Genomic DNA, 16,293 nt, shown 5'->3' with positions numbered 1-16,293 from the left:
TGGTATAGAATGATGAGCTACATTATCACTAATTTAGGTACAAGCTGAGCTCAACTACTAATTGTTCTTCCAAGCTGCCAATGCTAAAATAAATTCCTAAAATAATAAAAAAACTTTGGAACTTATTTTGTAGAGGTCAGGAAATAAACACTATGATTATAGAAAGGACAGTTATTATCTGGATAGCTTTTTGAAAAAGAAGTATAGATTTTATAGGAATTCCCTGTTGGTGTAAGAAATGAAAACATCTACATTAAGAATACCAGAGAGTGAGTCGAGAGCAAGATGGCGGCCGAGTAACAGCTTCCTTGCATCTGGGCACCGTGAGTCTGGGGAGATAGGACTCCAGGCACCTCTGGCTGGTGGGATCTGCCTATCATCACCCCTGTGAAGATACAGGGAGTCAGCGAGAGACTTCCGGACCCCAAGAGGAGAACTAAAACAGAGGAAAACTGGCAAGTGGTGGCGTGTGTTCAATCGGTCTAAACCCGCCCGGAACTGTAAGTTCAGTAGCAGTGAGACTGCAAACCGCAAAGGCCTTACCTGTGAACTGTTCTGGTGTCTTTGGACTTGGCACTCAGTTGAACTGCCTTGGGGAGAGCCTGAGCGGGAGTGCGGAGAACTTTGGCTGTTGTTTAGGGCCCCAGTCTGGGCCGCTAAGCCAGACGGAGCTAATAGTGTTTGGCTGTGGGTGACAGGGAGCCACTGTGAGTGATCTGCCCTGGCAAGCTCTGCCCTCAGAGTCGCAGAGCTAAAATCGGGTGGGAGCTGGTAACCTAGCGACTAAGTACCCTAAGGGTGGGGTATGAGCCGCCTTGCAGCCCTAACCCTCAAGGGCAGAGTGAGACCGGTTTTGGCACACTGGGTAAGTGGATAGCCACTTCAGCAGTGATTCCACCGACAAGCACGTTCCTGGGAAAGCTTCTGCTCAGTAAGTTTACAAGTTCAAACTGCCTTTTAAGTGGGGTGAAAAGAGATTTAGGGTGTCTACCTGCTGGGGTTTGAGAAATCAGCAGCCTCCAGTCATATCAGAACTGTGATTAATATCTGATACGCCAGAAGACCACGTGTTGCCTAGACAATATTCAATAACATATACATACTGCTTTGTTTTTGGTTGTGTTTTTTTTTTTTTTTTTTTTCGGTTTGGTCGCTTTTTTTTGTTTATTTTGATGTTGTTGATGTTGTTTTGTTTTTTAATTTCAACCTTTTCCATACAGATCCTTTTTCTTTCTCAATTTTTCTAGTTTAATTATAATTTCCCATTACTGCCTTTTTCAATAACTAGAACTTCATTTTTACTAGTGTTTCTACTGCTATTATTTGGTTTTTCACCCAATTATATCCTGTAAAGTTTTCTGTTTGCTTGTTTTGGTTTGATTTATAGCATTTTTGTCTTTCCTCTCTACTTGGTGGAGGTGGGGTACTGTGTCTGATCAGGTTAGCAAAGAGCTGCTGACCTCAAGGGAACCACCCAACTGGGCACCCCCAGAAGGTGGGGTTTTTTTAAGGTTGTGTCAAAGTACCCTACTGTACACCTATATTGCTCTGTCTCCCTCTTTATGTCTCTCTCTTCTTTTTTGTCAATATTCCTTTTACCCACCCCCTCTCCTTTTTCTATTTTTTTTTTTCTTTTCACTTGGTCCTCCTTTCTTTCATCCCTTTCTTGCTCTTCAACCTTCTCACCCCTCTGGTCCTGTACCAAAAGGACTCATCTAACCCTCAGTCCACAGGCATGAGAACTTTAAGAGCAAGAGGAAGTGAAAGGAAAATTAGGGCAAGGAAACAGATCAAAGAAATCACTCATGAGGAAGAATCAGCAGAAAACTCCAGGCAACATGAAGAACCAGTCCAGAACAACCCCGCCAAGGGACCATGAGGTAGCTACTGCAGAGGATTCCACCTATAAAGAAATGTTAGGAATGACAGAAAGGGAATTTAGAATACACATGTTGAAAACAATGAAAGAAATGATGGAAACAATGAAGGAAACTGCTAATAAAGTGGAAAATAACCAAAAGGAAATCCAAAAACAGAATCAAATAAGAGATGAACGATATGAAGAATATAAAAAGGATATAGCAGAGCTGAAGGAAATGAAACAGTCAATTAGGGAACTTAAAGATGCAATGGAAAGTATTAGCAACAGGTTAGACCATGCAGAAGAAAGAATTTCAGAGGTAGAAGACAAAGTTCTTGAGATAACTCAGATAGTAAAAGAGGCAGAAAAGAAGAGAACAAAGCAGAACGTTCACTGTCAGAATTATGGGACTTTATGAAGCGTTCCAACATACGAGTTATAGGAATTCCAGAAGGGGAAGAAGAATGCCCCAGAGGAATGGAAGCCATACTAGAGAATATCACAAAAGAAATTTTCCCAAATATCACCAAAGATTCTGACACACTGCTGTCTGAGGGATATCGGACCTCAGGTCGCCTCAACTCTAACTGAGCTTCTCCAAGACACATTGTAATGAATTTATCCAAAGTAAAGATTAAAAAAAAAAAAAAAGATTCTGCAAGCTACCAGGAGTAAGCGCCAGTTGACCAACAGGGGCAAATCCATCAGATTGACTGCAGACTTCTCTAATGAAACTTTTCAAGCAAGAAGACAATGGTCATCTACCTTTAATCTACTTAAACAGAACAATTTCCAGCCCAGAATTCTGTACCCTGCTAAGCTAAGCTTTAAAATTGATGGAGAAATCAAATCATTTATGGATACACAAACATTGAGGATATTTGCCACAACAAGATCAGCTCTACAGGAAATACTTCAACCTGTTCTACACAGTGACCATCACAATGGATCTGCAGCAAAGTAAGAACTCAGAAATTAAAGGACAGAACCTAACCTCCACACTGATGCAAAAGATAAAACTAAGCAATGGACTCTCACAAAATACAATGAATAGAATACTACCACACTTATCAATTATCTCAATAAATGTTAATGGCTTGAATTCCCCACTGAAGAGACATAGATTGGCTCACTGGATTGAAAAACAAAAGTCATCCATTTTCTGTCTGCAAGAAACACATCTGGCTTCAAAAGACAAATTAAAACTCCGAGTCAAGGGTTGGAAGACAACTTTTCAGGCAAATGGAACTCAGAAGAAAAGAGGAGTTGCAATCTTATTTTCAGATACATGTGGATTTAAAGCAACTAAAGTCAAAAAAGACAAAGATGGTCACTTTATATTGGTCAAGGGAAAAATACAACAAGAAGATGTTTCAATTCTAAATATTTATGTACCCAATTTAAATGCTCCCAGATTCTTGAAACAGACCTTATTCAGTCTGAGCAATATGATATCTGATAATACCATAATAACAGGGGACTTTAACACTCCTCTTACAGAGCTAGACAGATCCTCTAAACAGAAATTAAACAAAGATATAAGAGATTTAAATGAGACCTTAGAACAACTGTGCTTGATAGACGCATATAGAACACTCCACCCCAAAGATAAAGAATATACATTCTTCTCATCACCCCATGGAACATTCTCCAAAATTGATCATATCCTGGGACACAAAACAAATATCAACAGAATCAAAAGAATTGAAACTTTACCTTGTATCTTCTCAGACCATAAAGCACTAAAGGGGGGACTCAACTGTAACAAAAACGCTCGACCCCACCCAAAGGCATGGAAATTAAACAATCTTCTGTTGAATAACAGATGGGTGCAGGAAGAAATAAAACAGGAAATTATTAACTTCCTTGAGCATAACAACAATGAAGACACAAGCTACCAAAACCTGTGGGATACTGCAAAAGTAGTTTTGAGAGGAAAATTCATCACTTTACATGCCTACATTCGAAAAACAGAAAGAGAGCGCATCAATAATCTCACAAGCCATCTTATGGATTTGGAAAAAGAAGAACAATCTAAGCCTAAACTCATTAGAAGAAAAGAAATATCCAAAATCAAATCAGAGATCAATGAAATTGAAAACAAAAGAATCATTCAGAAAATTAATCAAACAAGGAGTTGGTTTTTTGAAAAAATGAATAAAATAGATAAACCATTGGCCAGACTAACGAGAAATAGAAAAGTAAAATCTCTAGTAATCTCAATCAGAAATGATAAAGGGGAAATAACAACTGATCCCACAGAGATACAAGAGATCATCTCTGAATACTACCAGAAACTCTATGCCCAGAAATTTGACAATGTGAAGGAAATGGATCATTATTTGGAATCACACCCTCTCCCTACACTTAGCCAGGAAGAAATAGAGCTCCTGAACAGACCAATTTCAAGCACTGAGATCAAAGAAACAATAAAAAAATCTTCCAACCAAAAAATGCCCTGATCCAGATGGCTTCACTCCAGAATTCTATCAAATCTTCAAGGAAGAGCTTATTCCTGTACTGCAGAAATTATTCCAAAAAATTGAGGAAGAAGGAATCTTCCCCAACACATTCTATGAAGTAAACATTACCCTGATACCAAAACCAGGAAAAGACCCAAACAAAAAGGAGAATTTCAGACCAATCTCACTCATAAATATAGATGCAAAAATTCTCAACAAAATCCTAGCCAATAGATTACAGCTTATCATCAAAAAAGTCATTCATCATGATCAAGTAGGCTTCATCCCAGGGATGCAAGGCTGGTTTAACATACGCAAGTGTATACACGTTATCCACCATATTAACAGAGGCAAAAATAAAGATCACATGATCCTCTCAATAGATGCAGAAAAAGCATTTGATAAAATCCAGCATCCTTTTCTAATTAGAACACTGAAGAGTATAGGCATAGGTGGCACATTTCTAAAACTGATTGAAGCTATCTATGACAAACCCACAGCCAATATTTTACTAAATGGAGTAAAACTGAAAGCTTTTCCTCTTAGAACTGGAACCAGACAAGGTTGTCCTCTGTCACCTTTACTATTCAACGTAGTGCTGGAAGTTCTAGCCAAAACAATTAGGCAAGACAAGGAAATAAAGGGAATCCAAATGGGAGCAGAAGAGGTCAAACTCTCCCTCTTCGCTGATGACATGATCTTATACTTAGAGAACCCCAAAGACTCAACCACAAGACTCCTAGAAGTCATCAAAAAATACAGTAATGTTTCAGGATATAAAATCAATGTCCACAAGTCAGTAGCCTTTGTGTACACCAATAACAGTCAAGATGAGAAGCTAATTAAGGACACAACTCCCTTCACCATAGTCTCAAAGAAAATGAAATACCTAGGAATATACCTAACAAAGGAGGTGAAGGACCTCTATAAAGAAAACTATGAAATCCTCAGAAAGGAAATAGCAGAGGATATTAACAAATGGAAGAACATACCATGCTCATGGATGAGAAGAATCAATATTGTTAAAATGTCTGTACTTCCCAAAGCAATCTACCTATTCAATGCCATTCCTATCAAAATACCAACATCGTACTTTCAAGATTTGGAGAATATGATTCTGCGTTTTGTATGGAACTGGAAAAAACCCCGTATAGCTAAGGCAGTTCTTAGTAATAAAAATAAAGCTGGGGGCATCAGTATACCAGATTTTAGTCTGTACTACAAAGCCATAGTGGTCAAGACAGCATGGTACTGGCACAAAAACAGAGACATAGACACTTGGAATCGAACTGAAAACCAAGAAATGAAACTAACATCTTACAACCACCTAATCTTCAATAAACCAAACAAGAACATACCTTGGGGGAAAGACTCCCTATTCAATAAATGGTGTTGGGAGAACTGGATGTCTACATGTAAAAGACTGAAACTGGACCCACACCTTTCCCCACTCACAAAAATTGATTCAAAATGATAAAGGACTTAAATATAAGGCATGAAACAATAAAAATCCTCTAAGAAAGCATAGGAAAAACACTAGAAGATATTGGCCTGGGAAAAGACTTTATGAAGAAGACTGCCATGGCAATTGCAACAACAACAAAAATAAACAAATGGGACTTCATTAAACTGAAAAGCTTCTGTACAGCTAAGGAGACAATAACCAAAGCAAAGAGACAACCTACACCATGGGAAAGGACATTTGCATATTTTCAATCAGACAAAAGCTTGATAACTAGGATCTATAGAGAACTCAAATTAATCCACATGAAAAAAGCCAACAATCCTTTATATCAATGGGCAAGAGACATGAATAGAACCTTCTCTAAAGATGACAGACGAATGGCTAACAAACACATGAAAAATTGTTCATCATCTCTATATATTAGAGAAATGCAAATCAAAACAACCCTGAGATATCATCTAACCCCAGTGAGAATGGCCCACATCACAAAATCTCAAAACTGCAGATGCTGGCGTGGATGTGGAGAGAAGGGAACACTTTTATACTGCTGGTGGGACTGCAAACTAGTACAACCTTTCTGGAAGGAAGTATGGAGAAACCTCAAAGCACTCAAGCTAGACCTTCCATTTGATCCTGCAATCCCATTACTGGGCATCTACCCAGAAGGAAAAAAATCCTTTTATCATAAGGACACTTGTACTAGACTGTTTATTGCAGCTCAATTTACAATCGCCAAAATGTGGAAACAGCCTAAATGCCCACCAACGCAGGAATGGATTAATAAGCTGTGGTATATGTATACCATGGAATACTATTCAGCTATTAAAAAAAATGGAGACTTTATATCCTTTGTATTAACCTGGATGGAAGTGGAAGACATTATTCTTAGTAAAGCATCACAAGAATGGAGAAGCATGAAACCTATGTCCTCAATTTTGATATGAGGACAATTAATGACAATTAAGGTTATGGAGGGGAGGAAAAGCAGAAAGAGGGACGGAGGGAGGGGGGTGGGGCCTTGGTGTGTGTCATACTTTATGGGGGAAGACATGATTGCAAGAAGGACTTTACCTAATAATTGCAATCAGCGTAACCTGGATTATTGTAACCTCAATGAATCCCCAACAATAAAAAAAAAAAAAAGAACAGCAGAGAGTTTTAAGGACAAGTACAAAAAATATGTTTAAGTAAGGGAAGGTATATAGCTATGTATATTTATAATGATTTTTGAGTGTTTGATGACATCATTCTAATCCAGACCTGATCATAAGAAAAGAGCCTTCAAGGAAAAACAGAAAGAGGTTGGGGGCATTATAATCAGTACACAATTACTATTTCATTAGATATGAAATGCTCTTCAGAGAGGAAAGCAACCAAGGAAAGATTGCAGGCTTCAGGAGGAATGTTATACGCCCCTGGGGTTTTTGTATGGGATCTAATGAAGTATGGAAAACATACAGTAGAATATTTAAGAATCAACTGGAGAGATTGAAACTTAAAGCTCTCTTGGTTAAGTCCAAGGAAGGAAAAGGGCAGGAAAGGCCAATGTGATTAAGGAAGGATACAAAGATTAGTATGAGGAGACTAAGAGGGAGGCTTAAAATTATATAAACAGTGATTCAGAGATATAAACTATTTATAAAATACAAGTAGTAAGAAGTTCAGAGAGTAATTACAAAAGAGGAAGCATTATGACCAGGCATTAGTGACAGCATTCCTCACCACTGTGGCCGATCATTGTGGGAGGAGAGGATGAGAGGATATTAACATCGCAAGGAACCTTCAGAACAAGTAGTCCCTCTTTCTACAGGTCCTGGAGCACCTGTATGCTCTGGTCTCAGCCCCCACCAGTTAGAGAAGGAGCAAAGAAGAAGAGGAGTGGAGGGAGGATTAGAGCCATGGAGGTCAGAAGGATCAGACCAGGAGGGATGGACTGGCTTCTAACAGAGCAGACAGCACAGATGCAGGGTAGAGCAGGGGATCTAATTTCCTGCTTTGGGAGGGGAAGTATGAGAAGGTGGTGAGAACAGCTATGAGAGAGAGGGGGACAGTTTGAGGACAAAAGGCCAGCCTGGTGAACACATTGAGGGCTTTTCACCCCCAAATATACAGAGACAGGGCTGAAGGAAGCGCTAACTAGTATTTATACAAGTCCTCTGATGACAGATCAGATTCCTGAGGTCTGGAAAGTGTTACATATCTTTATTCTAAACAGGGCTGTGCGATAGAGCAAGCAGTTATAGGCCATTTAACTTAACATCATTTACAGAAAAATATTAGGAAAAGTTTGCGGAGGGTGAGGAAGACCACTCAACAAGCATATGGTAATTTGATTAGAAACAGGCCACATGTTTCTACTGAAGGGAAACAGTAAAAGGTGTTGTTTTAACTAGCTTGTTGGGCTTCTTAGAAGTTATTGCTGTCTTGTTCAAGATTTTAACCCATGATTTCTTCCAATATCTATAAAGATTAGGAATAAATATATCTAAGTAAATAAAACAAAAACTAATCACAACTAAGGTTATTAGAAATACAATGAGAAGAAAAATGAATGTTAAAGACAGATAGTATAGAAAGAAAAAAAACTTAGTAAGTATCAGCTATTAGAGTTTAAACCAAAATATTTTTCATGAAAAATACTCGATTTTGATCTGTGACTGTGTCCCTGTATCATTTTCTAAAATACTCTGTGTTAAAAAAAAGGTTGCTTTGTTCTTTTTTTAGTGGCTTGGCCATTTTATGTAAACATTTGGCACATAATGATGAATACTTCATTAATCCTTCCTTTGTGAATTTTCCAAGTTAAAAATTCTCAGATGAAATGACATCTTTGTGGTTATTTTACATTAAGGTCAATATCAATTTTCTCCTATTTACATCTTATTTCCATACCAGTGAATAGTTACTGAACCTTCAGAAAGACGATCCAAAAGAATAAAAACCAAGATAAAACAAACATGAAAAATTAAATTACATATTAACATTTGCTAGAGGCCCCAATTACCCCTTGTTACTTACTTTTGATGGGTTACTCTGCACAATTCACTAACGACACTCTACTTCTCCAAAGGTACTGAATTCCTGCAACTGGTATCACCTCTATATTTACAGTCTCTATGAGGGTGAAGACTGTGTCTTTCTTGTTCATCATTGTATTCTCTGAGTATAGCACAGTGATAAATATTTAGTGAATTATTAACCCCATTTTTTAAAATGAGGAAACAGAGGCACTGAGAAGTTAAGTAACTTGCCAAGGGTCACACAGCTAGTAACAGAAAGGTTGAAAACTTGGGCAGTCTGGCCCACGCCCCCACATTAAAGCATAATTCTACTTCCTCTCCAGGAATGAACGTACTCTGCAATAAATCTGTGCATCACTATATGCATGTATGGAAAACTACAGCCAAGGCAGGAGTCTTCACTGGCACACAGCTCAAGTACTATTTTCCTTTAGTCTTGCTTTAAAATATTGATACTCTGAGACCTGATGTATCCTCATCACTTTTATTTTCCCAAGGTTTCTTTTTGGTTATTTTTTTTTCCCCAATCAGTCATCCTGGAACCATATGACCGAGCATGTATCTTGTTAGAGTCCAAGGTCTTTTTAAAAGGTCCCTGTTCTCAAAGATCTAGTGTTTGGCTAGGTGCTGCAGATTCTCTGGGACAGAAAAACAAAGCTGATCAAGGGAACATACTTCTATGGAATCCCCGGAAGAATGAGAAGAACTCTCTGGCACATGCAGGTCAGACTGACATGGAAAAGGGAAGGACACAGTTAGAGGTGGGAGAAGTCCACATCTACCCTACACTCAATGCTGGCAAACCTTAGAGGAGCTTGTGCCCTTCGGGATTCGTGCAAAATGACTCTTCAGATGCTGCTGGCTGGTAGACCCCACACCTAAGTAAAAGCTCATTTAAAATGTAGTCTCCAGTTTTGGTCACCTTTCAACTGGAGGGATATTCTCACCCCTAAGGCAACTCAACATAGGACTGTCAAGTTGCTCCAAGTTTTAGGAAGACTTCTTGTTCTGAGGACTGAGGTTAAAAGTTTAGTCTCACTATACAAGAAAATCTGGCCCAGTGGAATATTTAAGTTGAAGTAGAGTGAACAAAATTATCGCAGACTATTGGCCTAGAAAGATGAAATACAGTTCAAGATCCAAAATCAGACAGTAAAGGGAATCTCGGGGGACAGGCTGATTGGTGAAAAAATAAAGCAGGTGTATGAAATTAGATACCACTCTTATATTCAAACAATGCTAGTGTCAACAGTGTTGCAGGACAGGTACGATGATAGCATTTGTACGAACAAAAGAAATGGGAGGGATGTAGTATCGGTTGCAGTAGGAAAGGGGGTCAATATGGATTCATGAACAGTCTTGTTAGTCTGAGGGTCCTTTTCCTGTTCAGTGAATTCTTTTGTTCTGTGTCCTTATCAATCCCACACCTTGCCTAAGAAAGGATGACAGACATGCCATTCTTAATGACTTCCTAGCTTTTGAAACTATTTTGGTGGTGGAGAGGGAAAGAGACACATTTAAATTGTTGGAAGAAATGTGGTTTCTGTTGGCTTAGTAAATTTTCCACTCCAAGATGACCACTTTTGCTTGGGAGCACAGAAATGCATTTGCTCATATACGTGATCTGTGCAATATTCCAGAAAAATGAAGCCCCTGTGGCACCTCATTAGGGCACGGAAACAAATGGCAGCACGGCCCGGGGCTCCTGCCTGGCCTGTGCTGTGTCAGCAGCAGAGTGGCTGGCATCTTCCTCCCCCAGGGCCAGTGCACATCCTCTCCTGGGCACACCCACTCCCCATTAGCACTGGAACAATTGTCGGCTGTGTCAGAGTCCCGGCCACGCCCTGGGCCAGGACAATACACAGCCCCACAGCCCTACCTCTCCCAAGCACTGGTTACTTCCTTTCCTTTTTATTTCCTCCTGTCAGAGTGCACTAAATACAGTTTTTGCTTCTGTTTGAAACCAGACATTTAAAAGGGTGGTTGGTTAATGATGACCTATTTGCTCTCCACTGGGGGTTTCCTAATTTCTGAAAGACTGTACAAGAGATAGGATTTTGGTTCAGAACACAGGGAAAACAGGTTCCAACAGATTCTGTTTTCACAGTTATAATCATGCTCAAATATTTCTCTTTAAAGGTGCTGCTTTCTATAATTTTTAGGTATGTTTAATCTGTTGAGTTTTGTCACCATAGTGAGGATGGACCACATTAAAGTAATAACACCAAGGAGGCAACTACAACAATCTTATAGGTCACTTTTAAAAACAGGAACTTCTATACTTAGAAATTCATCCATCTATCTACTAATCATTCAGTATTTATTAAGCATCTACATTGTTATAGTCTAAGATATTTAAAAGGTCCCTATTCTCAGTTTGGTAACGAGAGAAAGACACAGAATGACTGTAATAAATTGTAATGGGTTTTATAATAGAATCATGCACAGCTTAACAATATGGATATAAGGAAGGACTAGAAAACTCACTGGTAGTGGCATATTGACCAAGGAAGTCTTGATGGACAAGGTGGCTGCTGAGCTAAGTCTTAAAAACTGTAGGGGAGCTTTATGGCTTAGGTGTGTGTGAGTGTGCACTCATGCATGGGGGTGGGCACGTGTGCACCTATGTACATGCACAGGAAAAGCTGGAGAGTGGGCAGGTCTCCCAGATCCTAGAAATCTTGACCCTAGACCCTCCCAACACCTAGGAAGGTGTTGTAAGTCAGACATCATGTAGTTATCAGGGACCAGGCATTAGAACAAGAGACAGGCATGATCAGATCTGCCTCCGAGTCTCCATTTCTGAAATCACCTATTTCCTTGGCTGCATTTTACTATTCTTTTCCATTATAAAGCAATAAATATCAGTGTGAGAATAATCTCCCAAATCTAATTCACTGTGTTCTGGTTTAGGAAATGCCAGGTGAAGGATGCCAGAGTGCTGAACAGAGAAGTTTGAAGGTTGCAGCAGGCATTCTGTGACACGTTTTCCCAGCCAGCCGCCTGATGGTGGCCACACACTGGGCTGTGAGGGAGTCCTTACCACTTCAGTTGGTCGGTAGTATTTGAGATCCACAGTCACATGAATTTTGCCAGTCTGTTTACATCTGCCCACTTCATTCTCATTCTTTCCTTCCCATCTGTAAAGAAGATAAACATCTAATCAGCTCCTAATTGTTTGGGAGCATTTGGCCACACTGTAGCAGCTCAGGATGGCTCCACCTTCTCTCTGCAGGAGCCAATAAGCTCATTAACTCTGGCAACCCAGGGTGACACTTAACTTTGTTATTACTGCAGCAGTGACTTTCAAAGCCTTTCTGGATATGTTTTGAAGGGTAGGGCTCACGACCCACATCCTTTTAAAAAATAATGATGAATTCAGAAGTGAGACGTCAGAAATGAACAGATGAGCCAGTAAAAGGAATTGGGCAATTTTCAGAAATTTCAAAGATTTTTCATTTCTTTAGACTGTTCATGATTAAGTCAATTATTTCAAATTAATTAATATCTTTTGTTCTTCCCTGTCTTTATTTTTTTCTTCCTTTTGTTGTTTTAGAGATAGTGTTAAGGGAATGTATTCTATTTGGGAATAAGTTTCATATCCTAATTAACCATTCAATTCATCCTTAGATTATATACATGTTCCCCTGTTCTCCCCAGTCAGTGATGGGGAGAAATTAATAAATTTCTCAGATGATAAAACCTCCAAAAAGTGCATAACTAATTGTTCATATCAGCGTCTCTCTTCTATAACCTCCTGTGACTTAGCTAGGATGTTACTTGGACTCACGTTTAAACCACAGGTGACATCAGTAACAACCATATGCCTTAAGACCAGCTTCTCTCACTAAAATTCTAATTATCCATTTTATCTTCTCAATTTTTATAAATCAAGCCACTGTCTTAATATTGAACTCTGGATTTTTATAATCTAATATCCAAACATTAGACTATATAATATAAAGCATTTATATTTACAAATGAATTTTTTGACAAAGAAGGAAAAGTCGTTAAAAAGTATGACTTATGTTTGAATCCAATGCCTATCCTTAGAACTAGTTTGCTTTATCAGCTACAGACAAATCCTATAAACACAGGACAATTCTTTGGGTTCCCTGGATCAGAGTCACCATGGGAGATGGAAGGGAACAACAGCACGCTAGTTATTCGACTATGTCAGTCACGGGTATCACTGAAAATGAACACCGAATGACCATCATTAAGTTATTATGGTTATATGTTGGAAAAGGAATGTTCTAGCACATCACTTCTTGATAGCAAGTGCAACTATTTCACTGATGAAGGAATAATCAGTTTATTAATGTGTTGAATTTGCTAATGGACCTAAGGCAAATATGAAAAATGTGCCGGGAAATACTCGGGAGGCCACTGAGACTGGGAGAGCTGCCCGCAAAGGAGATGAGAGGAGACCCGGCTGAGCTCCCTCTCAATTCATAATTGTCAAGTCATGGAAGCAACCTAAGTGCCCATCAACCCATGAATGGATCAACAAACTGTGGTATAGAAGGGGCGGAGACAAGATGGCTGACTGAAGACAGCTTTCCACAGAGGCTTCTGTCCAGAAGGAGAGTTAAAGGACAGAAATTTAGCAAGTAACCTGGTGAATTAGAGCTGTACCAAGAGAGAAGGTTGAAGAACGCACATCAAACCCACTGAGGCAAGCTGTGACCCCAAGGATACAAACAAAAGATACAAAATCCATCACCAAGCGGACAGGAGTCCCCTCCCCCATGAGAACGGCTTGGAGTGCCCCACAAACAAATGAGCAGAGTTCAAAGGTCCTCCCACCCCACTCCACGGGAGAGACCCTCTAAAAACTGGACCTACCTCCCCTACTAGGGTGCCACAGCGTTCTCCTGCCAGGAATAAAACTGTATAAAACCATATATATTTTCTCCTGCAACTCTGTGCTCCCAGCACTCCCCTCCACTCTCACTCTGAGGTCTAGAGGCCTGTCCCCCAGAGTTCAGATTCTTGGGTGATTTCTCGAGGGGTGTGGACAGGGCCTAAACTGCAGCTGGTCAGTGCTAACTCTGGGGCACGGGAGTGAGGAGAGGACGGTCAGCTGAGAAGGAACCACAACGGAGCGGCAGTGCCCCGAGGCGCAGAGCAGCAGCCATCTTTTAGCAACAATAGGGCTCACTCCCGGATATTCTGAAGCCACACGCCCTGTCTCCCTGGGCAACCAGAGGAGGCCGGACATCTACTCAGGTGGCAACCACCATGAAACAGATCTGGGATGAAAAGGCAGGCCCTGTGAGTAAAGGGTTGCCTGAGGTGGTACTGGCCTGGGTGGAGCGCGGGGACTAGAAACGCATGCACAGATCTGGGAAGTTCCCAGGGCGGGGCTGACCCAGAGGACTGCTTTACTAAGCCTAAGACATACCCAGCCCTCAGGGGATTGTCAGCCTATAGACAAAGAAGGCAGGAGGCTAGAACTGACAGCTAACTGAATACAAACCTGCAGGAGCAAAGACAGGGCCTGAGGCGCAGGCTCTGGGAACTCAAAACACCTTCTCTTCTGCAGGGGAATTTAGCAGGGACAGAAACAAATTCCCGCAAAGTTGTTCTGTTCTGTTCGGTCAGTAACATCAATCAGGAGCAGGTATGGAACTGAGTGAACACCCCCCAGCCTCCATCAAGCGCCCGAGGTTGTCAGGCCTCACCTCCCCCTGCTAGATAGAGGCAGAGCGCAGCAGCGTGGCTGAGCAGAAATAGATTTCCTTGTGATTCAGGCAGGTGCAAACCCCTGGAGTATCTGTTCACGACAGGCAACTGGGTCAAAGCCCTGAGGGACTATCAGTGACTGGGTATGACAGAGGTGCAAAGTGGGGAAGGAGGCATCAACCTCTCCAGACTGATATATTTGCTGCGTGGGTCCTCCTGACTCAATGGAGCACTGAAGCAAGCCATATCTGAGTAGTCACCAGAACCCTGCGATCCAGTTGCCAGAGACCCACCTGAGACAGGTGCTGACTGAGACAACTGATTTGGACCTTTTGAACTGAGCCAATCGCCCGAGGACTATTCAGGAGGTGCCCTGGGTGTGTGGTTGTAGGAAGGTTTGATTTTCCTTTTCCAACTGTTGCCTTTGGGGGGAGGGGTGACTTAATTGCTGGTATTTCTCCACAGTTGAGACTTAAACGCAGAGTAACTGTTTCACTAGGGCTGAACAGAGACCAGCTGAAAACACGACAGAACCACTTAGCCCCACCACACCAAACAGGTCACCAGTTTCTCAGGCCATAGCACTGTACGGATCCTCGACAAAGCTCCAAGGGAAAAATCAAATGGTATAAAACAATCATGGGGCAGAATTAGCGGAAAAACTCTGGTAACATGAATAACCAGAATAGATCAGCGTCCCCCCAAGGAAAGACATGGCAGATGTAACTGAAGATCCCATTCATAAACAGCTGGCCGAGATGTCAGAAATCGAATTCAGAATTTGGATTGCAAACAAGATTAACAGAATGGAGGAAAATTTGGAATTTGAAATTCGAGCAGCAATTCAAAAGTCGGAACTAGAAATTCGAGAAGAAATTCAAAAGCTGTCTCAAGAATTTAATGAATTTAAAGACAAAACCACCGAAGATTTTGATGCACTGAAGCAAGAATTTGCAGCCCTCAAAGATCTTAAAAATACAGTAGAATCCCTCAGTAACAGAGTGGAGAAAGAAGAAGAAAGGATTTCTGACATTGAAGACAAAGCCTTTGAATGATCTCAAACTTTCAAAAAGGAAGAGAAATGGAGAGCAAAAATAGATCATTCTCTCAGAGAGCTCTGGGATAATTCGAAGAAGAAGGCTAATACCCACCTCACTGGAATCCCTAAAAGTGATGAAGTGGCCTCGCTAGGCACAGAGGCCCTTCTCCATGAAATTATAAAAGAGAATTTTCCAGACATGCCAAGAGATTCTGAAATTCAGATAGCAGACAGTTTCAGAACCCCAGCAGGACTCAATCCCAATAAGACATCCCCCACGCATATCATAATTAACTTCACTAAAGTTAATATGAAGGAGAAAATTCTCAAAGCAGCCAGACATAAGAAATCCATTACCTACAAAGGGAAGAATATTAGAATGACTGCAGATCTCTCTGCTGAAACTTTTTAAGCTCGAAGAGGTTGGTCATCGACTTTTAATCTCCTAAAGCAAAACAACTTTCAACCCTGGATACTGTATCCAGCTAAACTGAGTTTCATTTATGATAGAGAAATTAAATACTTTAATGACATTCATAAGTTGAAGAAATTTGCCATAACAAAACCAACTCTTCAGGATATTCTCAGACCTATCCTCCATAATGATCAGCCCAATCCTCTAACACAAAAGTAAACTCACTCAGAAACTTTTGATCAAACTTCAACTTTCACAGTGGTGAAAGGATTAAAAATGTCCACTGGACTTTCGAAAAACTCGATACCCCAAATTTTACCAGACTTATCAATATTCTCCATTA

The 16,293-nt window shown here is 40.4% G+C and overlaps 1 protein-coding gene across 2 annotated transcripts in view; it reads right to left on the bottom strand.

Annotated features, from left to right (window-relative positions):
• Window positions 1–16,293, bottom strand: part of GMDS (GDP-mannose 4,6-dehydratase) — a 657,290-nt gene that overhangs the window by 95,414 nt on the left and 545,583 nt on the right. Inside the window, exon 9 of one of the 2 annotated variants that reach the window (XM_053601623.1) lies at window positions 11,852–11,948. The exons of the other annotated variant lie outside the window; for it this stretch is intronic. Coding sequence (XP_053457598.1) covers window positions 11,852–11,948 — 97 coding nt within the window. The remainder of the gene's footprint in view (window positions 1–11,851; window positions 11,949–16,293) is intronic. 2 annotated transcript variants of the gene reach the window in all.

Source organism: Nycticebus coucang, chromosome 9, assembly GCF_027406575.1.
Source record: "Nycticebus coucang isolate mNycCou1 chromosome 9, mNycCou1.pri, whole genome shotgun sequence".
NCBI lineage: Eukaryota > Metazoa > Chordata > Mammalia > Primates > Lorisidae > Nycticebus > Nycticebus coucang.
This window is presented reverse-complemented; position numbering and strand designations above follow the sequence as displayed.